This window comes from Tyto alba, unplaced genomic scaffold (genome assembly GCF_018691265.1).
Source record: "Tyto alba isolate M040663 unplaced genomic scaffold, T.alba_DEE_v4.0 Super-Scaffold_20000042, whole genome shotgun sequence".
Classification (NCBI taxonomy): Eukaryota; Metazoa; Chordata; class Aves; order Strigiformes; family Tytonidae; genus Tyto; species Tyto alba.
The window spans coordinates 7,206,750-7,232,915 of NW_024881293.1; the positions used below are offsets into that span (position 1 = coordinate 7,206,750).

General features: G+C 35.6%; 1 protein-coding gene across 3 annotated transcripts in view; it reads left to right on the top strand.

The window, feature by feature from the left end:
• The window catches only part of PRKCZ (protein kinase C zeta), a 66,139-nt gene extending 40,617 nt beyond the window's left edge, over positions 1-25,522 (top strand). For all 3 annotated transcript variants that reach the window (XM_033007511.2, XM_033007513.2, XM_033007514.2), the window contains 9 exons: positions 1,310-1,407; positions 5,776-5,862; positions 6,523-6,658; positions 8,005-8,092; positions 8,876-8,995; positions 9,992-10,071; positions 10,620-10,709; positions 22,190-22,305; positions 25,017-25,522. In XM_033007511.2, coding sequence (XP_032863402.1) covers positions 1,310-1,407; positions 5,776-5,862; positions 6,523-6,658; positions 8,005-8,092; positions 8,876-8,995; positions 9,992-10,071; positions 10,620-10,709; positions 22,190-22,305; positions 25,017-25,104 — 903 coding nt within the window. In that variant the 3' untranslated portion in view covers positions 25,105-25,522. The remainder of the gene's footprint in view (positions 1-1,309; positions 1,408-5,775; positions 5,863-6,522; positions 6,659-8,004; positions 8,093-8,875; positions 8,996-9,991; positions 10,072-10,619; positions 10,710-22,189; positions 22,306-25,016) is intronic.
• The last annotated feature ends 644 nt before the right edge of the window (positions 25,523-26,166 follow it).

Genomic DNA, 26,166 nt, shown 5'->3' on the forward strand with positions numbered 1-26,166 from the left:
TGAATAAAGAAAATAAATTGCATAGCAAGCATCTGCAAGTTTAAATCGGCTAGTGTTTTCCAGGTAATGGTTGATACTGGAGAGAAGCAAAGATTCTTTTCTAAATGAGATTGAATCAGGTCAAATACCTGGGAATCTGTCATGAAATTTTTCTGAGCTTAATCTTGTTAACAGTAGCGCACTAGTATAATACTAATGTACTAGTACACAAGTGCAATAATGAACGGTTTAGTTTAAAGACTACTAAAGAGAACCTCCTTCAGTAAAAATAAAAATAAATGGACATGTTTACTGTTTTATTCAAAATTGGATTTTTGGCTCATGTTTTGGACCCAGGTTTACCTTTCCAAGGTGTTAGATCTTCAGGAGTGTCCGACCACAAAATCTAACAGATTTATTTAATTTGAGGGTGACATTTCTTGATTTCCTTTGAGACAGTTTCACTAACTACCTTTGATAGGAAGGCCTGGTTTCTCAGTATCTGTCTTTGTTGTCTCCAGATTGGTTAAAAAGCTGGAAGTAGCTGTTGTAAATGAAGAATTTTTAGAAATATTATTTCTAGTTCAGTGGCAGGGTACTGAGTGTCTGCAGGGTGGAACGTGATTGGTATATGGCATGAAGAGTGAGTATTGCAAAAACCAGTTGTCTATAAAGTTTCAATTTTGTATGGTTATATGAAAAACGATTAAATGCTTTGTATTATGGCTCTGAATTTTGCAGTATTGTGCTAGTATCATTGAAATTTTGCTAAGTTTTTATTATATGGTATTGCTCTGGGCATTCAGGATTTTGCCCTGTTGAAGTATTAAAGGTAGTCTGTGATACTTCTAAGAGTTACTTTGGTTGGACAAACTAATCAGGTCGTGGTAGCTTAATTGAATTCATTTTGAGTTTCAGATGATAAAATGAGGTTCAGTTTAGTTCAACCTTCTGAAAACTGGAGATTCACATTGCTTGTGTTACTGGCATGAGTTGCTTAATCAGCCTTTGGATCATTTATCTAAGATAATTGAATTTATTTCTATGAAGCGGGATGAGCAGTGTATCAAATATTGCAGATGTATGATATTTTTAAATGGCTTAAATTTTGTGTAGACCTTTTGAAATGGGTTAAGAAACTTCTGAATATGTAATTGAATTAAAATGTTTTATAACTTCCACCAGATTTTAGGGGGGGTTGTCTTTCTGAAGAACATGTGTGACAATGATAGTATATGTAAGGGAGCATAGATGTTCACAATTTCTTTTCTGGGAATACCCACAGTGGTTATCCAGCAGGAGTTCTGATTGTTCAATTACTCTATTTCAGGATATTGATTGGGTACAGACAGAGAAACATGTGTTTGAACAGGCATCCAGTAACCCATTCCTAGTTGGTTTACATTCATGCTTTCAAACAACAAGTCGGTAAGAAAGATCTGAAATTATTTTGTTTTGAAAATTTTGATCATTGTACTAACTGCTTCTCATAAAGCAAACATAACCACTGCCATCACATAGTCAGTAATTTTTGGAAGGAAGCATTAATATCATCAGGTATTTGCTACTTCAGCAAAGCCAGTTCTACCAGGATAGCATAGCCAGTGAGGTGTGGAGCAAAAGGCAGGTTTCCAGGTCCAGATCTGAAGGGAGGAGATGAAGGAGAAAGAGGAGGAACTGTGCGCTGTGTTCCTGAGCCCTGGCCATGTGGCTTCAGGAAGGAGGAGGATGGTAGAGGGGTGAAATAGCTTTGTAAGAGATAGTTTATGATTCCTGATTTTACTGAAGAGGGCTAAATCGATTCTCAGAGGGCCAAACTAGTTATCTGATCTTCAAAATAGCTAAGAGTTGGGCTGCTCAGTAATAATAGTTTTTAACGATAACTTAAAAACCTACATGTGTATGAAGTAGTTTTTACCTATGAGGTTTATAAGCCCCCATACTGATGAAGTATGTGATTTTACTTGAAAAAGTGCTTAATAAACGCTTAGCTACTTTGAAATACCTTTTTTTGGTCCTTGTGTGGGCAATCTGAAGTGGATTACTTGCTTCTTATTTTGCAATTGGAACATGAAGAAAATCAAGAAGACCTTTCATGCCCGTGCTTATGTATGTCACTGGGGAATTTGGATGTGGGGGGTTGTAGTTTACTGGGGGTTTTTATTCTCACAGGCTCCTGTTTACTGTTACACTTTAATGCCTGTTGCCCTACGTATCATAATCAGAAGATAAAAGTAATTCTGTTGGGCTTACTTGAATGGCATGCAGTGTAGAGCACAAACAGTTTTAAGGAATTTTCATGGATTATCTAGTCATTTATCCTTAAGAATAATCACCTGTTCATTACAGTGTGTATTGTCAGTTTTTAAAATGTGAAGCCATGCAGTGTACCATTTCTTCAGTCCCCAAACTTTAACCCCCCAATGGTTATAGTCATAGGAAATAACATTTTCCTAGCATGGAAAACATAACTAAGAATAAGGGAAATAAAGAAGCTGTATGAAGTGTGTTCTGAAGGTAAATGGACTAGGGAGTATTTTGAAGCAGGGAGAAAGAGTGATCTCCAAAGGTGACTGACTAAGGATTTGACCAAAAGAAATTTGTCTTGCAGACAGGAAAAAAAAAATAAAAAATCTTTAGATGACTAACAAACTGTTATGAAAGGCCCTTTAAGTTAAATGAACATTCGCAAACACCTCACCAAATACTAAGTAGTGTTGAACATCTAATACAAAAATTCAAATGGATGGGCAGGGTGAAGTTTTGAGAATGAGGTTTCTTATAAATATTAGAAACAAGAAAAAGGCTGAAGTTAGTAATAGAAAGATCCTTTGCATGCCACTTTGGTAGTTACGCTGACATAGCTGAGGAGCCAAAATAGAAAAAGAAACACGCTTAATTTAGTCAAAGCTTTCCGTGTTCCTGTTGTTTCTTTAGGAGTCGTGTTTTTCCAGCCTAGTTTCTCCTTGCAGTGAAACTATAGTTTTTTGTTTATAACTTCAGCCATTTGCCATGGATATAGCCATAATGTCTTGAATTCACAATTTGCTTATAGCTGTAACGTTATAAAAATCCCAATTACAACCTCATTATGGGAACAAAGATGAGCATGAAACTGATTTAAAGTGAATAAATGCATCAACATCAGATCGTGTTAACTGGCCTAAGAAAACAAGTTGTAATATGAGAACAGTTTGTGTATAAGTGTACTAATAGGGAGGAGAAAGTTGCAAAAGAACATGTTCTTTCTCTTAAATACAATTTTAAATAAATTCTTAAGATAAAAGAAATGTGTTCTTAAGGATGCTAATTGATGCTAAATGTATCTGTTTACATTGTTTCACATACTAATGATACTTGTTTTATTATTGTAATAAAATATGTGCCTTGGGCTTGCCCAGAATTGCCAGATAAGTGTCTTCCAAGGATGGCAACAATCTGAAAGGAGACGTTTGAGTAAATGCTTCTAAAACCAGCAAGGACTACTAGTATTCACACACTTACGTGCTTGAACATGACTTGACAGAAGGAACTTTAAATTGCAGATTGTGAATGGTGATAAAACATTGGAAGCTTCTAAACAGGATGAGAAAATTGGAAGCAAATATCAGGAATGCTGTAACAAAATAGATAACAATGCCATGAGTGTTTTATTTACTGTTTATTTAATTTCAGTTTAGTGTTTATATTCTTGTGGAGAGGCCACTGAAAGACTTGCAAGCTGGGTTGTGTCCAGTAATTTTTCCTAGTTTACCTTTTAAGTTTTTAACAATTGAAGTGTTTCAAATGAAGAATCATTTTCCAAGGAAAAAAAAACAAACTTTGTTATTAATTAGAATGGTCTGAGAGACTGGAGCATTTGTTTTCCAAACTGAATGTTTTCCAGTGCGTGAATATATGGAAAGGAGTTTTCAGCTCATGGAAAATGAGGTGTATAAGGAAATACTGCCTCCCAGGACAGCCGCAACCTTCATAAGAAACTCTCACTCAGCATGTTGCTGCCCTGTAGGTCTCTCTGACCTTGGCAGCATTGCCTGGATCATATTTTCCCAAGGATGAAACCTTTCCTGCAGACTGTAATAGAAGTCTTTTTTATATGGCTGATTCCATCTATATTTCTTTCCCCTACTGACTTTTCTCTTGCATGTTTTGGGAAGATGGTTTCAAAAACTTGCTCAACAGAGGAAATAATAAGCCTTGACACTGCAGCCTTTTTGTGCCCAAATCTTCCATTTCATGAATATGCTAATTACAGAGTAGCAGAAGTGGGTCTATTACACGTTCTTTTAATTCACATTGTTCTACAGATTTCTGCAGGCCTTGGCAAAGTCAAGGGAGGAGGGTGGGATTGCATTATCTGTCCTGCTAGCTCATCAAATTTACTTGTCATCTCTGATGAGTAATGGACATATGTCAATTGAGTGTCTCAGTCCCCAGATTCTTTAATCTCAGTCTATACAAAAGAAACAGAACTTTTTTTTTCTCCTCAGAATGACAGTATGTTTCTTAACAGTATATCAGGAAGAGTTCAGTGATGATCATAGGGTTTAACAGAAATAATTTTGTATATGTATATCGATAATATGCTAGATCACATTAATTGGAAAAAAGATGATCGTGTCATACGCTTTACAGATAAAACTTACTTTTTTTTTTTAAAGTCAGTTTGGGTTATGTTCCTCTAAATGAGTCCTATATCATCTTGCTTGCAGTAGATCTGAGCTTTCCAGGAACTGAAACGACACAAACAGCAAACTTCATAGTTACATATTTTATTAATGTCACAAATCCTACAAAACATACTGATTTCTGTAATATTGTCAGATACTCATTAATTGTTGTTCACGATGAAGTAATTCTTTAAAATTGTGACCTTTTAGTGCCAAACTATATCAAAAATACAAATGAGAATTTTCAGGCTTTACCCATGCAGAAATCATGTTGACTTAGGTGTATATAAACTGTATTTCATCTACAAAGCTCTTCAGATTTGATGCTGCAGTTTGGCTATTAGAAAAGAACAATATTTAGTCAAGCGGAATAACAATTTAATAATTATTACATCAGGGTAAATCTGTGTCAGATTCAGTAAGAAAGGCTTGAATATAGATTGATGCATCTCTTAAAATATTTTTTAATCGTAACCCCCTTATTTTAAATAATCAGCATTATTTTAGGCAGGCTTATTTTTTTACGTCAGATGTTGTTATTCAAAGCAGTGCACTCGCTGAGCACATTTTATACTGTGGAATTTTGTTTCATAGAAGAATCAACATTTTTGAATAAGAGATAGTCATGTAGCTATGTTGTTATTACATCTTTTTCAAATGAATGACCACTTCACCTTTTTTGGATAAACTTTCATTTGTGCCATGTGTCATCTTCTAGCATACTTGCATGATTTTGCTGCTATTTCTAAGTAATTTTTAAAGAAGTCTATATAGAGGGTTTTTTTCTTTTTACATCTATCACAGAGTACCTCATTATATTAGGCAAATGCTGTTGTCCTCTGTACTGTTTAAATAGTTATGCAGGTATCACACCAAATAGTAGCCTGTTGTATGCAGCTGCCTCTCCTTTACATTTAGTCTAGCATTTAAATAAAGGATTTGGTCCTACATAATATGGATCAAATAAGTACTCCTTTTTTTCCTCTTAAATAGTTTCTGTAACGATAAGAAATCCAGAAGTCTAATTGAAAAGAGGAAGTGAAAATGGTTCAAAGCGGAAGGATAAGAATAGATTTTCTTCTTGAGAGTTTCCTTGGAATCCATTAATTATGTTATATACTTTCAGATTGTTTCTTGTCATAGAGTATGTAAATGGGGGAGATCTTATGTTTCATATGCAACGACAAAGGAAACTTCCTGAAGAACATGCAAGGTACTTCACTAACACAGTTACAGTGATTTTTTTGTGTTGTAGTTTTTTAATATTGTATGAATGTGTTCCAGATTTAAGTTTAGAATGTACTGCCCTGGGAAGAGTTGTTAATTTTATTTTTTTGGAAGGATATATATTTTTTAAAGAAAGGAAGCATTTGATAAGTAGTTACAGTTATTTCTCTATACTTTTGGTTATCTATTCATATTTCATATTAATGCTTCTTTGATCTGTTGATAGAAGACGTAACTGTTTAACTTGATTTGGTCTTACGTTGAATTAATACGGTGTTGGTAGGAGAAGATGAAAAATCTATTTTGTATGGCTCTGGACTACACAAAGTCTCGTTTAAACTCATAGTAAGATGAAAGTACAGATCTTCTGTCATACTTGGATTTTAAAGAAATCAAACCTGTAGGATAAAGAATAAATATTTTCTTAATTAGTAGAATGCAAAAAATAAATTCCCATGTTTAATTTAAGTAATAGTTTTTCACTATACAAGATCAATGTCCTTGTGAATAAATGTCGCTTGTTTTTACTATACTGTTGATAGATACAAGCTGACTGTAAAGTGATGTTTTAAGAACAGATTGTTTAATTGTACTAGCTTCTGTACAATCTCAATGTTAATATGAATTTAATCCTTTTAAATTTCAGGTTTTATGCTGCTGAAATCTGTATTGCTCTAAACTTCCTACATGAAAGAGGCATAATCTACAGAGATTTAAAACTAGACAATGTTCTTTTAGATGCAGAGGGTCATATCAAATTAACAGATTATGGCATGTGCAAGGTAGGACTTTTCTTACCTTTCTTTTGTGACACTTATTCAGTAGTATATCTCTCTGGTTGTGTTTTTAAGTCAGATACGTCATCTAGTGATATAAAGATGAAATTTAGAAAATTTATCCTTATCTTAATGCTAGTGTTACTGAGCACAGACTTTGGTGGTAGAATAGGAACTTTATTCTGAAAAATAACGAAGAACAGAATGACGTTGCTAATTTTTTCCTTTTGTATTTCAAGTTACATGGGCGGGGAGACAAATGAACATACTTAAGTTTCCTTTGTGACCCAAGTTAGAAAATTTATCTCTAAGACAAGTATGTTTTTAAAAGAGTCTTTTCCATCTCTTAGTAACTGTGCTCCTGTGAGTGTGAACTGCAATCACTGTTCTCTGTGGCTGGACTGTACAGATTAATAACCCACAGGAGCTCTCTGGTATCTCAGTTCTTAGGCTGCAATCTTTGGCACGGAAGAGCAATTTAGGGAGCCTTGCCTTCAGAGCACCTGGTGTAAAGTGTAGCAAGTACTTAACATGATGCAGAGGAGAACAAGGAAACGTCAATGGAAAATAAGAGTATGAAAAATACTGAATTTAAAACTTTTGTGTGTAAAGTTGGAATGCCAGACATGACTGAAGCCATTGCAATCTGACAAGAATTCTTCTGTCCACTTAGAGCTATTGATTTGACCTCAGGTCTCCATGGTATTGCCCCACTGTGTCTGGCTCGTATGTGAAATGAGATTAGAACCCAGTCTACTCCTTGGTGAGAATAAGTTTCAGAAGACAAAATTGCAATTGGCATTGTGTTGATTTTTTAAAGTCCAAGCATTGAGTGTGTAATGCTAATTTTTATTTAGCTTATTTCAGTAAATTGTTAGGGCATGAGGAAAGCTTGTCTCAGTCCCTCTGTAGAACAGATACTGCACAATTTCTAAGAATGTCAGACTAGAATGTTTTTGCACTATCGAAGTGCACAGGTTGTGGGGCTTCACTTGGAATGCAGCAGTTATGTAAAAGTTTGATTCCTTCATTCCTAAAAGTAGTTTTTTTCTCAGCATCTATTTGAAAAGGACTTCCAAATTGATTTTGATCTGAATTTTTTTAAATGTATCTGCAAATAGTATGCAAAATGTTGTTACAAATGTGTTGTGACTCAGTTTCAATCAATTAATTTGCTGAAGATAAGCTATAAAGACGCAAGCCAGCTTTGAGCACTATGAGTATGTCTTTTGCTCTAGCATTGCCTTTTTTGAAAGGAAGGTCTTCAGACTCACTGAGTAACTTGACTTTATAAGGGAAATTCCCAGAAAAGGATTTCAACTTGTAATTTATGAAATGGTTTATGCATGTAGGAAGGTTTGGGCCCTGGTGACACTACAAGCACTTTCTGTGGGACACCAAATTATATTGCACCAGAGATCCTCAGAGGAGAAGAATATGGTAAGCTATGACTAAACAATTTGTAGTTATAATAAATAGCAAAACAAAGTTCTAGTTTTAGATTGGTTCAATTAAGATTATTTTTAGATTTCCACATATTTGTGCCATTAGATGTTGAGAAAATCGAATGCATATTGTATGGTTTATTTTTTTCTGAAATGATAAGGTTATTTCTGTTTTTCTCTTGCAATCACTCATTTCAGTTTCTTTTAAAACCCACTTTGCCTGACAAATAAGTATTAAATAATACTGTACCAAAACAAAGTCCACTCCTTGGAGAAGTTGACATCCCACCTACTGTTGTCCTCCAGTCAAGGTTATAGAATACTTATATATCATTATATAGAATACTTATATAGAATAACAATAGTTATTGCTCATGCAGAAGTCAAAATTATAATAGTCTTCTTAACCAGTGCTGTTATTTGTGAACTGATTTGATCAGTAGGTTGAATCTGGTATCTAGTTATAAGATACTAAAATGTTCATCTTCGTTTTTTTAAAAAAAAAAGTAAAAATTTTGAGTTTACACTGAATATTCATTGAAACATTGCTGTCTGGCAGACACCTGCAGACTCCTATACAGATTACATTTGTGATCCCAACTCAGAAAACTTTATCAATTCTCATCCAGTGATATGCAGTCACGATGTCTGTGGCTTCAGTGAAAGTAGAGTATTTCAGTACTTTGCAGAAACAAGTCCATTAATCTTCATTTATACGAGAGATAACACCTAAATTCAAGGAATTCTGGCTGAAAATCTGCGTTGCAAATATCTACAGGGTTCAGTGTGGACTGGTGGGCTCTCGGTGTGTTGATGTTTGAAATGATGGCAGGAAGGTCGCCGTTTGATATTATTACTGACAATCCAGACATGAACACTGAAGATTACCTCTTCCAAGGTACAGTCTTTTTTTTTTTTTTTTTTTCATTCTTGGGGGAGGAATAATGAAAATTTGCACTTCCAGTAGGACAGCTAGGTTTTGCTTTTCCATTGTTATCCCATAGCTGCCTGTAGATCTACTGTAAATAAGGGGACCAAATATTTCCAGTTCTTCATCCCAGGAATTTATTTTGGTGAACTCAGATAAAATGCTCTGCAATTAGGAAGCCTTCTCAACACAAAATATTTTTTTTTTTTAAATGTCCACAATTCAGAAATAACAGACAGAAATTGTATGGAATGGTATCTTTTTAATAGAAGGAAATTCACAGGCCAAGAATTAATTGTAAAAATCAGTGCTATGTGAGGGGTTAGAAGTATGTATCTTTCTTGACAGAAATCTGTCAATCTGTAGTCTTGCACCAGATAACTTGTAAGTGGTCGGGTTGTTTTGTTTAGTTATATTTCTGATTAAATTAATATAGCTTTTTTAATAGCTTTACCCTTCAGGAGTAGTGATGTATGAATTTTTCTAAGCAATAGTAGTGATACTTGCCATATTTATTAACACAAACTCTGTAACAGTTTGGGGAATTGCAAAGTTGCCTACTCCCTAATATGCAGAATCGTTCTTTAAACTGGTTATTGCAATTATGTAATAGAATCTGCCATGGTTGTCTTGATGAGCCTAATATTAAATCAGTTACTGTTTAAAATCACACTTTTCCATATACAGAGGACACTGAAACAGTTTTACTCCCTGTCTATACTACAAACTGTAGAAAAAGATAATGAAGCTAACTTTTTTTAGGAAATCTTGAAATGTCAGTATTAACAGTGCTTTGAATTACTGTAGCTCCTTCTGTTTGCATTATTTTAAATAATTACTGTATCTTTCCATTGTCCAAATGGTAACATATTTAAATAATACAGTGTTTGTATTGAAATCATGGTCAATGTCATAAAACAAAAACCAATATTGCTGTTTTTAAACCTCTTTTTAAACCTGTAACAGTTATTCTTGAGAAGCCAATCCGGATTCCAAGGTTTCTTTCTGTCAAGGCTTCCCATGTGTTAAAAGGATTTTTAAACAAGGTAAATAACATTCTCTTATTTTTAGCATCTAAGATCTGGAAGTCAGAGCTTCCCGTGGAAACCAATACAGTTAAGAAGTTAATCTGCTTACTATTAAAATCTGTAAAACCTTGGTATCCTGTATGTTAAAAAAAATCCCTTTTTAAGTGCTAATTTACTAAAGCAATTCCATAGCACAGACTTGACTTAAAAGCTTGCACCTAGTTGGAAAAAATAACTATAGGTTTGTTTATAAACTCTTTTCTGTAATACTTATTACTCATTTAATTAAGCTGATCGAAATCCATTGAACCATTATAGTCTTTAATGGAGAAAAGAAGGATATGAATTATACATTACTAAACAAATCTATTATTTTAAGAAGTAAAATATAATTTTAAAAAGAAATTTCAAACAAACAAGAACAAAAATCCCTTGGTAGCCATAATATATTTTAGCATCAGATTGCATAATAGTAGGGAACGCTGAAGTCGTGTATGTGGACTTTTGACACACAGGGACTGTAATTGGCTTGAAGTATGTAATATGAGTTTCTGTGTTTTCTGCAGGATCCCAAAGAAAGACTTGGTTGTCAGCCGCAGACAGGATTTTCTGATATCAAGTCTCATACATTTTTCCGCAGCATAGACTGGGATCTGGTAAAAATAATTACTTCCATTTATATGTGTTCAAAAGGAATAGAATCTTTGAGTTTATTAATTGTGTGCATATGTAACAACCCTATTAAAAACAGTGAAATTCAATTTCAGTAATTTTAAAAGCTATTTTGCTTTCTCCAGGTGATGGAGAAACAAGCTTTCTTTCATGCCCATAATGGAAACAAACTTTATTTCATAACCAAAATTCTGGCTTGCTTCCAAACTCTAAGAAGGGTTACAACTTGTGGGTATATTTTTTTAAAATACAGCATGAATCAAAAAAACAAAACAAAACAAAAAACAAACAAACAAACAAACAAAAACAAACAAACAAAAAACAAAACACAACAGCAAAAAAACCCCAAACAAACAAACATATTAAAGCATTGGTGGAACCATTTATGCCTGGGTTTCTATTTGTAGATTCTGCAAACTCATGCGCTGGGTTCTGCTGCTCTAAAATTGACCCCACATACACGTGAGGTGCCTGCAGTCATAATGTGAAGGGCTGCACAGGATTCCAGCATCAGAATTCAGTGCCTTACTGTTCGGGGTGGTCATCTCATCTAGTCCTCTTAGTCACCATTGCGAGCTCCACTGAACAAGGCAGTGCGGCCTAGCAAAGACAGCGTATTGGAATGCTATTCCAGTACTTAATTTCTTGTGTTGATTAGAAACCTTCCTGCCTTGGCAGGAGAGTTAATGGTTGATTAACACAGCCAACGGCCTGCGTGAAGTGCTGTGAAACCAGTTTAGGTACAACTGTGGGAGATGAGGTGCTTCAGGTACGTGAAGCATTCGTAATCTACTTGCAGTACATTTTAAAAAAAGACTGAAATAACAAATTACATAATTCTGAAAAGCAGTAGGATTATTCAGTTAGGTAACAGGGTTTAGTAACATGAGTAGTTGTAGAACCAGGTCCTTTTTTTTTTTTTTTTTTAAGGATGTGGCTTGAAAGCACTGTGGTTATTTCAAATGATTCTCTGATTATTAGTTTCAGATTTTCTTTATTACTGCTGGTGGAATGGAATTTTTCAGTTCGTGGTGGAGTAGATGACTTGCATGACAGTGGTTTGCAAGCATAAAATTTTATTGAAGTTGTAGGTGTTTTAAAAGCTTCTGTTACTTGGTAATTGTGCCTACTTCTGTCTTCATTGTAGAAAACTATCACAGAACTGATGTTACATTTATTGGCACTTGAGCAATAAAACAAGTCAGGAACACTGCTTTATCAGCATTACATTTCTTAATACCTAGTTGAACAGTGAAAAAAATATTCATATAATATTTTCATAGTCCTGGGAAGTCTACAGGAAGTGTACAAACAGGCAGACAGCAGTGCCTGTCATAACATGGAAGAGGTTCAGAGGAGGAGAGAAAACTGCAGGATTACATTTTTACTTTGAAGCCTGCTGTTCAGACCTTCATTGTTAACATTCTTCAGAGAAGACATTCACTAACTAAGGAGCCAGTGCTTTAAAATATGTGGTGTTTATAAAATTATTCATATAATGAAGGCTGTCTTTAATTTTGTCAGACATCCCTTCTTTTGTATCCTCCCTTAAGCCTCGGTGATGTTTTCTGTTAGCTGCCTAGTGCTGCTATAATGCAACTTGTGTGAGTTGGTGCTAGCGTGTAACCGTCATGTGCTGCAGGGTTTCTGTTCTGTTTTTCAGGTTTTTGAGAGTGAAGGAGGGAAGACTATTGTATTTGTATTTTGTTTATTTGTACAAGAAGCTTTTAATTGCAATTGGTACTTCTTGATCAACATCCTGATTTTAATTGTGATATTTTTTAACCTAATTTTTTCTTTGGTGAAAGCTTTGATACTACTATTTCTTAAAAAGCTAATGGAAAGATGTAGGTGGTTGTGCTGTTGTGGTATGATTAGGACAGTGCTGCTTAGGAGGATCTAAAATGTCATAAATTTTAAGCTAAATTTCTAATAAGAGTGTTGGGAAACCTATTAATGAGAAAATGAAATGTATTTTGGAAGTTTTTTTAGTTATTAGAATTTTCTTTGAGATGCAGGTGATGAGTAGAAAAGATTTTGACTTCAAAGCTTTTCCAAATCTTTTCAAGTTGTAACACAAGGAAACGAGTCTAATGCTGACTAAAATTTTTTTCTGTGTGAAGCTTGAGTTAATTGGAAAAATAAATAATGGTAAAGCAAACATATATACCATAAACATTTTTTCTTGGTGTTACTCATCTGAATTGTGCATGGCACATCTAAGAACATTTTCAATTACTTGCTCAGCGTATACAGCTTAACAGCATTCGGGGTTGAAGCCTTAATAGCATTCAGGGAAGTACCAAGACAACCTTTTTTTATTATTTCAGTACATGAAGTCTTTTCTTACCTTAGTGCCTTTTTTATGGTATTTATCTATTACATCCTGAAAAAATAACTGCAAAGCCGTGGCTGCTGTTAGCTGGGTACAGAAGCAGTAAGGGTTTTTCTGGAGCTGTACCAACATACTTGTTCACTCCTTTCCTCATGGTAAAGGCTGCAAGTTCACTGTATGGTTTATTTAAGAGTGCTTTTATGCTTTACTGAGTGTAACATAGAAGAGGCAGTCTGAAGTTTAGCGTCTAGTTGAATGCCTTGTTACTGAAATGTTAATGCATAGCTACCACTGACTCATAATGGCAATCTTACCACCACTTCAACTTTTAAATACTCATTTTGCTGTTTGTTTCATGCTGCCATTCTTGTTTGGGAGGAGCTAATTTTGTCTTCCTTTTAACTTTCATTTCATGATGCTTTTTGAGACCCGGTAACCGATGGGAGGTTGATGTGTTGAGATGCACTACCCAGTTAGGTTCACAATTTCCTCGCATTCTCATCTGTATTCATCATGCTCTTGTCTTAAGTGCAAGATTTTTCTGTGATTGATCACCTTTTTGTTGTTTGCTCTGTGCCAAGCATAATGAGATGTCCTGGCCCTGTAACCAGGTTTCCTACCTATGTTGGTAATAGAAGTAATCATTTTGGTCAGTGGTAACTACTTGTCACTTACGTTACACTTACCTTGTTTTTTCAGTTAGATTATGGACATTGTAGCTTTGGTTGTTTTTCAACCGAGTATAGATTTTAGAACTAGAATGTTGGTACCTGCTACGACAGATTTGACTACATGACAGCTTGTCTCCACTGCTGTGGTAGTAAGACTTTCAGGTTAAAGGCTAATTCAATAAAGTTATTTATTCTGTATAAATGTATTCATAAGTTTCCCTTCCTGCTAAATACAATTAGTAGCTGTCCCATACTTGTATGCTTACATTCCTAAATTGCGAGTTTTACTTATTACAGTCTTATATTCTCTGCATGTAGAGGATTTAATGTAGAACATTAAACTAGAAATCTGAGTCTTAAAATTGCAGTTTTTATTAATGACCTATGATATGACAGAAATAAGTTTCCTCTAATTGCACACAAATGCTATTTCTCAGGAAGAAAAGTAGATATATTGTGCTAACTCTTGTGTTGCAGCAGTAAGTGTCTGTGTGGGAATTTTTCAGTCCTGAGTGTAATTTACCAAGTTAGAGAAAACTTAAATGGCTGAATTATTTATGGACTTCTATTTCTAAACGCAGAGCACTAGTTACATTGGAGTCTGTTGCATGGCTTGTAATGTATATTACTCAGTTATTTTGACATTTCTCTTCAATAGCATTTAATGTAGATGAATTAGTAGAATTATTTTGTTAATTTTTACAGAAAGTGTTACTACAGTAACTTATTTCTGTTTGGAGGATGTGATTTTGTTACTCATGTAACTTTGTCTTCTGTTGTTAGTTTTGTTATGAAACGCACAGGTGCTTTCCCTTTTTTCCTATGAAAATGACCTATAAAATACATCAAATTAAGAATTTGGGAGCCAGTGCAGTTTGTCTAAACTTCTGTTTTAAATGGGAGAAATCTACTGTTTGCAGTTTGAATAATTCTATCTCAAAAGTGACAATAATTTATAGACAGTCCATAAGAATGACTAGGAAGATTAAGAAAAATGTTACATTGAATGGCAGCAAAAGGATTTTTCTGGGAGATATACAGTTTGCCTATTTTACTTGTCATGCTTTCTGGGGAGAGCACACATGAATGACATGTAGACTTGATAGCTCACATGACTGCTACTGGTGTGCAGCAATGCAGAGGTCTCTGTCAAATGCAGCTGAACCAGGTAACATACAGGTGTGATAGGTGTAACGCATTCCTTGCTGTAGCTGGAGAACATTCTTCAGAAAAAGCCTTCGGAAGGATGTTAATGAAACGGAATACTGTTCAGTGTTTAGTCAGATACAACTAAGGAGTGTGAAGGATCTGCAGGACCTTTAAGAGAATTTGCAAATATTGGTATAGAAGATCTCTCTTGTCAGTGTGTTCTGTCCAGACCTGCAGAGAAGTTGAGAGAGTTGACTGAGTTCACAGGAAGAACAGTCTCTGGTCAAGAGTAAATCTAGAAAAGGGAGCAAGGCTGTTTGCGTCAGAGCTGCTCTTGGATAATAATTGACCATCGTCTGTTACCCTAAGATCGTTCCCTCTGCACTCGGAAGGCTGGGCCAAAAGATCTGGACTTGCATTTTTCAGGAAGGAAGCGGGGGACAGGTTTTGCATCAGTTTATCAAATTCAAAGATCATAGAGATCTTTCCAGATAAATCTTAAAAATGCAATTCCAATTATGATCAAAATGCATTTTCCTATTTTCTAATTATTTTCAGCCTTTTTTTACTTGTAATACTATAAGCCTTCAGAAGCATACCAGCACCACACTAATTAGGGAACCAGAGAAGTCAGAGCTGACTCTCTTAATCTTGGGTAGTGATGCACTCTGTGGTAAGGGAAAGAAAGAAAAGAAAGAAAATGAGTCATTTGTTTCTTTCTGCAGGAATTCTGATGAAACATACATGACTTTCTGTATATTGTAACAAAATTGTGTAAACTTACTCATCATAAACATTACATTTTCTTATAGCTTTGAGAGCTTTTGAAATGTAATTAACATTGCCCTATATTAGAAAATTTAGTCATCGTTCTAACTTTGTCTTTTTACTGAAGCTAAACAGTTAAACTTTAATGAAGTTTTAGTCTCCTATCTCTTGGTTTAATGGACAAGAAAACACCAAACTACAGTTAAGTAGGTGGTTTAAGTACCATCAATCACTGTAAAAATGTATTTTACTGAATTTGTTGTAATTGCGAATTAGGATATGATGCACGGGATCCACATGTGAATACCATGAGGATAGAATTTAAGCCAGGAATGAAGTGAGACAGAGAACTAAAAAGATCCCTAATTGAGGTGGCTTGCCAAAAGGTTTTGGAGCTATTTTTATTTTAATTATGACTAAAATCTATGCAAGCTGTATATCCTGGATACATTGTACTGAATGTCTTTTCACAGTTATAAAATCATGCAAATGGTGTGATTTTACCTGTGATAGTACTCCTTCAAAGACTGGAAAATAAGCTAGTTTTCTGTCCTCCACAGAGCATATGAAATTCCTCCATCTTCTTGTCCCCCGCTCTCTCATGTCTGCAGTGAAGAACTGCTGCTTTGCTCCCTCATTCTCTTCTGGAAATGCTTTCACGCAAATTCCAAATTTGTTTGGCCACACTGAAGCAGACGCCATTTCTTGAAAGGCAGCAGGACTATGATTTGAATCTATAGGAAAAAAGCAGCCTAAATAAGGGGGTACATGAGTTGAGCCTTTTCCTATCCAGGAAAATCCCTGTTACCTCCCTACAGATTAAAGGGCTAGATTCCTTCAAGAGTTTTCTTTCTCCCTAGGCACCCTGAACAATAAAGCACATACCCTACATAAAAGCATGCTGGGAGAGATTAATCACTCTTGGTTTGTAGCAACACAGATACATACTTTAAAAGGAGAAAGCATAATGAAAGTTTTATTGAATCAGTGTGGAGGGCTGATTTGCAGGTAGTATATACGTTTCCTTCCTCATTTCAGAAGAGAGATTATCAAATGATCTAGTTTGTAACTTGTTAATTCTCAGTGATGCCAGGTGACCCTTGTGATCTCTGAATTTGTTATTGAATTGCCTGTACTCTGAACAGACTATTCCATGTCATTTGTGGAGTTCTTTTACTATCTTATTGGGACCAAAAGAGGCTAAATATGTCAATGTAAAAATATTAAATTTTTCACTGCATAAAAGTACTTTCCGTGAACCAAAGTAAATAAAAGTTGGTGAGACAGATGTCCAAATGGGGAGTTTTAACCCGAGACTCTGTTGGAAATTCAGTAATGCATTAAAAGAAAAAATTGAGGTTGTATATGAATCCGTAGATTTTTGCTGTATCATTAGGGTGCTTTAGGTTGCAATATATGGCTTAAAAGTAGAAAAATCTGGAAATTGCTAGTAGATTGCTGGAAATTGTAGCATAGAAAGCGAATGGAAACCTAAACAGTGTGGTGAATCGTTTAAATCTCAGAAGAAAAACTTGCTTGCAGTGTGGCTGATGAGATGATTCAGCTTTAATCAGTAGAAGAGAATGCAGATGTGGCACGAGCTGCAGAGCTGCCATTTCTTTAACATGGATCTCGCCTTACTGGCAGCTTCACATTGATTAACAGCAAGTTGGGCCTTGCTTTTGCATGAGCAGATACCAAATGATGTTTCAGAAAATTAAGAATTACAACTGGTACTAAATACTATCTAGCATTTAGTAGTTCAAAAGGTGGTGAAACAGAGAGGACTATCTGCTTCTTTCCCAGCAAAAGGCAGGTAGTAGTTGGCTAATAACCTGGTTAATGTACTTTAATTTTTAAATGCAAACTGTGAAAACAAATCTTCATAAGGAATTTCAATCTCCAGATAAAACCACACATTAAAACAGGCTTGTTGCTTTGTCATTTAATGCTGTTATCACTGAGGATGTGTTGCATGAAAACAGATTGTGATTTTTGGTTTTCCATTAGTGTCATTGGGTCTCTTCCAAAGGGAGTTTTGAATGTTGATTTTCTATCTGATGTTTCTCTAGAGGAATGGTGACCTCCAGTGGCCAGCAAGGCTAACCCAAACTGTATATACCACGTAGGCCATAACAGATCAGAATAATGATCAAGTCTGGTAGCCTGTCTCTGTCAAAGCCAATACCAGAAGCTTCAGAGGAAGGTAAAAATGGTTCTAAATGCTCCTAGCCTGCAATGTTTCTCATACAGCTAACTAACTTCCTTCTGATTCATATAGTGGTCAATTTTATGCCCTGTAGCATGAGTATTGATACAGGTTGCAAAGGTGTATAGCTCAGAACTGATGGTCAGAAAATTCTGTAACCTCCTGTATTTTAACCAAAGTTTTCAAGTACAAACTTCTGTGGTGATTAATTCCTTAATATAACAGGGGGGGAATATAAGTGAGTTAGATTTCCTATGATTATGAAAATTAAGTATCTCCACAATTCAGAGAAGGCAGGAAGAATTTCTAGAAGCAGAGTTTTATTCTGAAATAACTAGCGATTTATTCTTTATTCAATTGCATGCCTATTGGTATCATTACCAAAAGGAAATTTATTAGTGGTGAATGAGTTATGCAGCATAAGTTGAAATCTTATCCTAGCTCTCCCTGAAAACATCCTTCCTGCCCATACATAAAACCACAATTTTGCATTAGGTTGAATTTTAGTTTTATACAGAATTTTCAAGAAATTGAATAAGGATCTTCAAGTTATTAAGCTTTGTAATTATGTAGTCTGACTTGCTGGTATCAGTGAAGGCCAAGTTCTTGTTTTAGCAGAGGCAGTATGTTTGTGAAATGGTCTGTGGCCTATCTGGAAGTTTTGAGTGTCAATATTACAGTATAAACTCTGTTACACAAGTATTCTGTTTGAGATTCTGTGTTCTTGTACCTTTAAGCCACACTGATTTTTTTTTTTAATTAATTTTGTTTTTGAGGGAGGGGAGCAAAATTAACTTGCTATGGCATCTTTGTCCCTTAATGACGTGAGCATGGGATTCCCTCCAGCAGGAACAGGACCATCACCTGCTAGAACTTACGCAGTGCATTCACAGATGCCTCCAAGTGATTCTGTTACCCAGAATTTACAGCTGTCCTTCCTTCTGTTTGCTCTGTCAACATCAGTTCTGCCCCAGCATACCTACACTCTATTGCAAGGGGATCCATGCGAGAAGTTTTGTACCTCTGTTCTGATACAGCTCTCTGAGATTTTTTTATGAAGCCTGTAACAGTGAGATGCTGATCCTGTTCAAGGTCCTGTAATTTCTGCTAAGTGACCCACTAAACAAAAAAACATACAGTTGAGACAAGGACACTCTGTTAGTATTGGAAGCCTGGTTTTATTTATCTTACGTTTTCCTTTGTTTTTCTAATTAATGGTTAATTCACTAGTGTTAAATGGGAAAACTGGATTCCTAACTGTATCATACGTAAGAAGTCCCTTGTGTTTTGTGAGACCATTACAAGGAACTGTGTAAGCAAAGAATGTAGCTTGAAAGCTCCACTCTGAAAATAGTAGGCTTCCTTTTTGTGTTTGAGCTTGTCCAGGAGCTCCTTGTTCAGCCCTGCAGCCTCTGGGCATTCTTACCTGACTCTCTGTTGGGCTCCATCGCGCCTGAGCTTGGAGGACCAGTACCGACCCCTGGGGATGTTGGTACTGGGCCCGGCGCTGTTAAACATCTGTGTTGGCAACATGGACAGTGGGATTGAGGGGGGAACAGTTTTAAACTGCAAGTGGGCAGATTTAGATGAGATCTAAGGCAGAAATCCTACCCTGTGCAGGGGTGAGGCGCTGGCCCAGGGTGCCCAGAGCAGCTGTGGCTGCCCCCTCCCTGGAAGGGTTCAAGGCCAGGTTGGACGGGGCTGGGAGCCCCCTGGGCTGGGGGAAGGGGGCCCTGCCCGGGGCAGGGAGTAGCACTGGGGGGGGCAGCTTTAAGGCCCCTTCCAACCCAAACTGTTCCGTGATCCTGTGAATTTTGGACTTGATCCTTATGGATCCCTTCCAACTTGAGATGTTCTATGGTTCTGTGAATTTTTAATGTCAATTTGTGAGCTAATTTTAGATTTCAGAGTATGACATTTTCTTATTTACTGCTTAGTGATTATGATGGTTCTTTACCTGTTGACCTAATAAGATTTCTTCATGGTCAGTTTGCCCATAGAGTGTTGCCATACCTTCCATTAATATGTAGATGTGAAGATCTTGTGTTTAGAATGAAAGATACTATTTACTGATTTTAGTTCTGTTATTTTTCTGTCATTGCATACTGCAGCACACAGACATTTTGGGTTTCTTACTATTTCTAATTAGTGAGGCATTAGGAATCACAGCGGTACAGCTATACTTCCTAATACAGTACGATTTTTGTACATCATTCTTCTCCAGCATTAATGCATTCCTGGTTATCTTTCTCATATTCCATCCCTGAATTACATATTTTTAGTAAAAGGCATTACCTCAGCATATTGATGACTATGGACATTAGTATTTGGTCAGTCATCTTTCCATAAAAAACACAGATGTTTGTAGAATAAACTTAACTAAAATCACAGGATGTTAAGCAACACGAATGTCTTTGAAATGCTGGGAATTTCTAGTTAGACTAAGAAGCGTTGGAAAAATTAGCTCTTCTTGTTACATGTTATCAGTGTGGTTCAGTTCACTCTGGTTTTATTATTTAAGTTCCTGTCTTTGATGTTAAGCAGTATTGTTTACCTGTTACTGATTTTCTGGAACATCATGCTTTGAACTAGCTTGTTTGCTTGTATGAAGGAATTGAGCAGTAGCTATCACTTAGCTGTTGCACGATCTGCTTAGGATGTAGAAGAATAGTTTGAATGTTGCCCAGGCTACAGGTGGGAGAGAGGCAGCTAATGCTGATCTGCAGCCAGGGAGTTTAAGCATTCATTTCAAGTAAGATGTTGCACTTGAGATTTTTTTTTTTTTTCTCCCTCTTTATGAAGCAGAAGAGAGCTTTTTTTTGGCTTGTTAGTATTTATATTAGGGTGCAGTATGAAATTGGAAGTCATGAAGAAGAGGATTCTGTTCACAAAAGTGAGTAGTGTATAATTAATAACTCCAGGAAAAATGTGAGAAGTATAAATCCATTTGAATAATTAATTCTACAAGACTCAGTTAGTTTATTGTAATTTAAATACTTCATATTCTATAATATTTCAACTGGGAGACTCAGCAATATGATAGATGTAACATGTAAAAAGCATAGTAGTGTGGCTTGTCACTTGCGGTAAAGAGTAATTTAGCTGGTAAGAACTTAGCTGGCCCTGCGAAATCACAAAACGTGGTTATTGACTGGTTTTGATATGCTGGATTGGTTGCTCAGGCTTCTACAAATTAAAACCTGTAGCTGTGATTTTCTACTGGGCCTGGAAGTACAACTACTTGCAAGCAAGCTTAAAAAGGTGGAATTCTTCTCACACCTTTTGGAACTGCCATGGGTAGTGATTTAAACAAATAATAGCATTTAATCTGTCATATATATATATATATATATATATATATATATATATATAAAAATAGCATTTAATCAGTTCCTGTATCATTCAAACATGTGAGAACAGTGAGCTAATAACACTCCAGGATAGCAGGGATTTGCCTCAGTTGGAAAACTGTAGATACTGTTGAACATGCTACTGGTGTTTAGCAAATGAGAAAAGATTCTCAATGACTACAACAGCTTTATTTGGGTCAAAAAAAAATTTGCCCATGTTTTATTGACTGTCCTTGATGAGGAAGATAAATACGGCTTTCTAGTTCCTGTAGCAGGAAACATTGTATGTAAATATATTCATGGTTAAATTTTAATTGCAGAATAAAATTCTGGGCTGCTGTAGCTATTTTGTTGATTAACACATCCTTGCTTTTAATGATTGCTTACCCCTGTGGCTAGCAATTTATTGGGATGTAAATATTGTTCTTTCTTTTTGTTCTGTGCTGGAATTAATGTTAAGAAATAAGCCTGATTATGTTGATTTGACGTAATCTAAGAGGCTGCCTTTACAAGAGGCAACTTTAGAGGAGCTTGTAAAAGGGAAAATGAGTTATATTCTGGGAGAGCATCTTGGCTTGAATGGAAAGCTTCTGGAGCATGTTGTTGGTTTACAAACTGTTGAGCCAGATGTGTATAGCATCAGTGTTTGTTCTAAATATATAGGGTAAGAGGCTTGGGAAACAGTTTTTTTCTATAGTCTTAAAATTTTATTAGTTTCTGATAATTTTTGAAGTTTTTGTGTTTAAAATACAGCAATAGGATAAACAGGATGAGCATATACTGTTTGGTGTCAAAATCTACTCGTCTAAAACGTAATGTCAGATTGTATTTAATGTGTTTGTATCTTCTACCAATATTAAGCTCAGCTATAGTGACTTCTCTGTGCATGTACTCTAGAGCCAATGTATGTTTATTTTCTTAGGGGATTTGTAAATATTCAATATTTTAATTTTTATCCTCTGCCATTATATTTTTTCCTTAGCTGGAAAAGAAGCAAGCAACCCCTCCATTTCAGCCTCAGATCACAGATGATTATGGTTTGGATAACTTTGATACACAGTTCACCAGCGAACCTGTGCAGCTAACCCCAGACGATGAGTATGTTTTTCCTTTTCTCCAACTACAGTTGCATATTAAGAAATTAATTTAAAATTATTTGAAAATTACTATGTACTTAGCATAAGAACACAGTCAAGTTAAAGTAAATTTGAAATGTTTTGTATCCTACATACCTTGCATAACTTGCCATACTTCTTATATGTGAGAAGACTGCCTAGAATTATAATCAAAGTCGAGAATGCAGCATTGATGTGCTGTTGAGCGTGTGCTTGGCACGGAAAGAAAAGATGGAAATTCAATTCCTGACCCAGGCAGCTTGTGCTTCTGTACTGGGGAGAAACAAATCAGGCACAGCTCCTTGGGTCTCAGAATAAGCTTGAGATAGCAGGAAAATGTGTCAGAAAGCTATTATTTAAATGTGCTATGGAATAAATTTGCTGGATGAAAAAGTATGCATTAATAAAGGAATTGGAAGGCTGAGGAGTGATTTCTGTACACGAAGGCAGACGTTCCTTCAGACACAAGGTGACACACAAAACAGGCTTTAGTTTGGTAGTTAGATGGCAGACTTGGCTTGCCCAAACTCCCTGAGTGTAATTGTACACAGTTTTAAGGGTTTACTGAAGTGTCAAAATTTCAAATTGGAACTTGAACTTCTTCTGGGAATACAAGAGGAAACTGTGCAGTGGGGGAAAACGTGGGAGAAGAAGCAGTTTTGTTGACTTCATTTCTTTATGAAGCATTTGTTGTGTGTCTGGTGATAAACGTATTATCTGAGCGAAGGGCAGAGTGTGGGCCAAGCACCGTCGCTGTGAGAATCGGAGTATCGAATTGCTGAGGGAAGCAACAGTTGGGGGGGGTTCCATTCTTTTTTTCACAGGTGCATGTTTCTTTCAAGGCTTGAGTGAGTGATGCTAATGCTAGATGGCACTTAGAAAGCACCTTTTAAAGAACTTTAAAATACTGTTTCTCATTAAAGAGTGTAGTAGCGTATGTTTTCTTCTTAAATTTTTGTGCTATTAAAGATGCAATGAAACCTTCTTCTGCTTCTTCAGTATTTTGATCAGAAGTAAAATGAATCCAAGGAGATTTTGGGTTTATTAAAAATCTAAGACTGAATCCTGAAATCTGTGAAGTTAGGATTTTTAGGTGAGCTTTACTATGAGGGAGCAGCAAAGATTTGCTTGCACATTATACACTTTTATTTTCCCAGATTATTTCATTTATTTATGTTAGTTTTGGCTTATCTGACTATATGCCCTCTGCTGAAGATGATGCATCATTTTCAGCCTGGTGTCCTGTTCACTGCTTTCATGTTTGAAGAAAACCTGTTTCTTAAATTTCCAGCACTTGGCATTCTTGACAATTTCTAACTGAAGTCTGTAGAGCTACTGATTGCTGATGTTCTGGAATGAACTTTTGGGTCTAATCAGATGTTTAATAAAGCTGACTGTAATGTTAAGCTTATGGAAATGAGATTTTAACGATGGATTTCTGCGTTCTTAGATACTGTCTGAAGCCCTGTGTATAGCGGGGTGCCATGGTGGCAGCAGAGGCTGTTGCATCCCATCTAAAGGTTTTCATAATTAATGGCACAAGATAGTCACGTTCCAGCCCATGTGCTTCTACTAGTTTTCCTTCTTTGTTGCTATACAACAAAGCTAAACTGCTCTGAAAGACAGACAGTGCTGTTTCAGAGCCTCTTTAATCAAGTTCCTCATAATCTTAGGTCAACCCCCAGGATTAGCTAATTGGTCAGGGAATATTTTTTTGTACAAATAGAAGTTATGTTGATTAAATTTGGGATTGTAAAGCTGAACACTGTAACTAGCAATCCCTTGAGTCTACTCCAGTGGCAATAAATTCACTGTTTCAGGGTCTTTCTCTTGCTGCATTCTTGGGTAGCAGGTGTTTATCCTCACGTAATTATATATTTGGAGATTTCATTATGGATATTGGTGTGCCTAGGTGCTCAAGCTAGAATTTTGTAGAAGCTTTACCTATATATCAGATCCACAGCTCACAGCCTGTTCTCCCTTTCTCAAGAGTCCAGCATACATGAAGCAAATAGCTGAATGGAGACCAGTGTGAAGTGGTTCAGTTATTGTTTTCTGGCACAAAGAACTTCAAGGCGTATTCGTGCTTTACAGGTTCTAATTGACAATAAAATTGCAAACACCAAATGTATGAGTGCTATATACCAAGTGTATGGGAAGTTTCATGAACATGACATCTTAAAAGAAATTCTATTTCTTATATACATCAATTTATAAATCTTCCCTTGGATTTCCTGTGCGTACAGTAGCTTGGTTTTTTTTAAAGCATTAGCTTTGCGCTTGACTCTTTGGTAGTATTTATCTTACATATAACATTAGCAGCCCTTGCTGACAACAAAATATCTGGGTTTTATTTGTAAATTGGTATTATAAACAAGCCATTTATTATAGGCTTCTTTTTGGGCCCTATATGTATGCATGTTCCCTAACTGGAAGTGTGGAAAATAAATTTTTTATCAGATGTTTCAAAATTTCCAGTCATACTGCTTTAGATGTTGGCATAAGACATTAATGTTAAGTATTTGTATGTTCAGAGACTAATTTTTTCCTAAAACTAATTTACTGTTGCTTCTGTACAACTCGATATACATACATATCTGTAAAGTAATATGCTGTTATTTGAAAAAAAAGTACAGCAGCAAAATGGTATTTGCAATTGATAAAACTAAATAAATGCCTTTATTTGTTTTTCAGAGATATAATAAAGCGAATAGATCAGTCAGAATTTGAAGGATTTGAATATATTAATCCATTGTTGCTGTCAACAGAAGAAACAGTATGAAGGGATGACATCTTCATTGTGGACAATGTGAATGACCTTTAAATTTATCCTTAACTACAGTATATGCATGCGAGGCTGGGGAACTGTAAGATTTTGGATGGAGACCAATGATTTAAAAAAAAAATTGCTGCTGAAAATCAAAGAAGAGAATAATGATTTTGGTGGGTGTCTTCTGCCGCTTAGTGATTCTTAAGTTCTGGGCACTGACACAACTGGCTTCATTAATGAAGGGATTTGCATTTTGTGCCTGTTTCATGAAGGATTGAAAAGTTCATTGCATCCCTGGAAAAGGAGATTCTAAAAAACTTTGAGATCCACACACTTTCTACAAACATTTGATGCAATGAGCTACCAATTGAAGAATATTACAGTGTAACATCCTGAAGAATAAAATATATTACGGTGGTGTTGAAGCTTATTTTTGATGCCTTTTTTCACAAGTGGTACCTGTCTAAACGTCTCAGATATATTTAAAAGGAGTTGTGTTTTATTAGCAATCAAAACATAAATTTGGGTACAAGATTTAAGTGCCTAAATGGATAAACTGCGTTGAAGAATTATTACATATTTGGAACGTTCTTAAACCTGGTAAGTTCTGCTTGTTAATATTAAGTAACCATTTACGTATGAAACATACAGTTCACAGCTGCAGCCTAATGTTCATTTGCATCTTTATAGAATTTGAAATGCAGAGTGACTCAGCAATATTAATTCCAAATTGAATTTACGGTATCAATTTCAAAATATGTTGTCTTAAACTCCAAATTTACCAAAATGTATAGATGGAAGAAAACTAAATTTGCACACGAAGGTTTTCTGAAAATACTGAAGCAGTGCCTACACCTACAATGATGTTGTGTTGTATATTAGATTTTTGAAAAGTATTTTTATCAACAATACAAATATTCAGAAATAGAGCAAAAGCATAATAAAGCATAGCCTTAAAGTTTAAATAGTAAATCTAGAATAACCATAATATAAAATACACTTTCCTGATAAAGCACACCTCCTACTTAGGATAAACTCTCTGCTTACGATTACTCAGTGTATATTAATAACTAA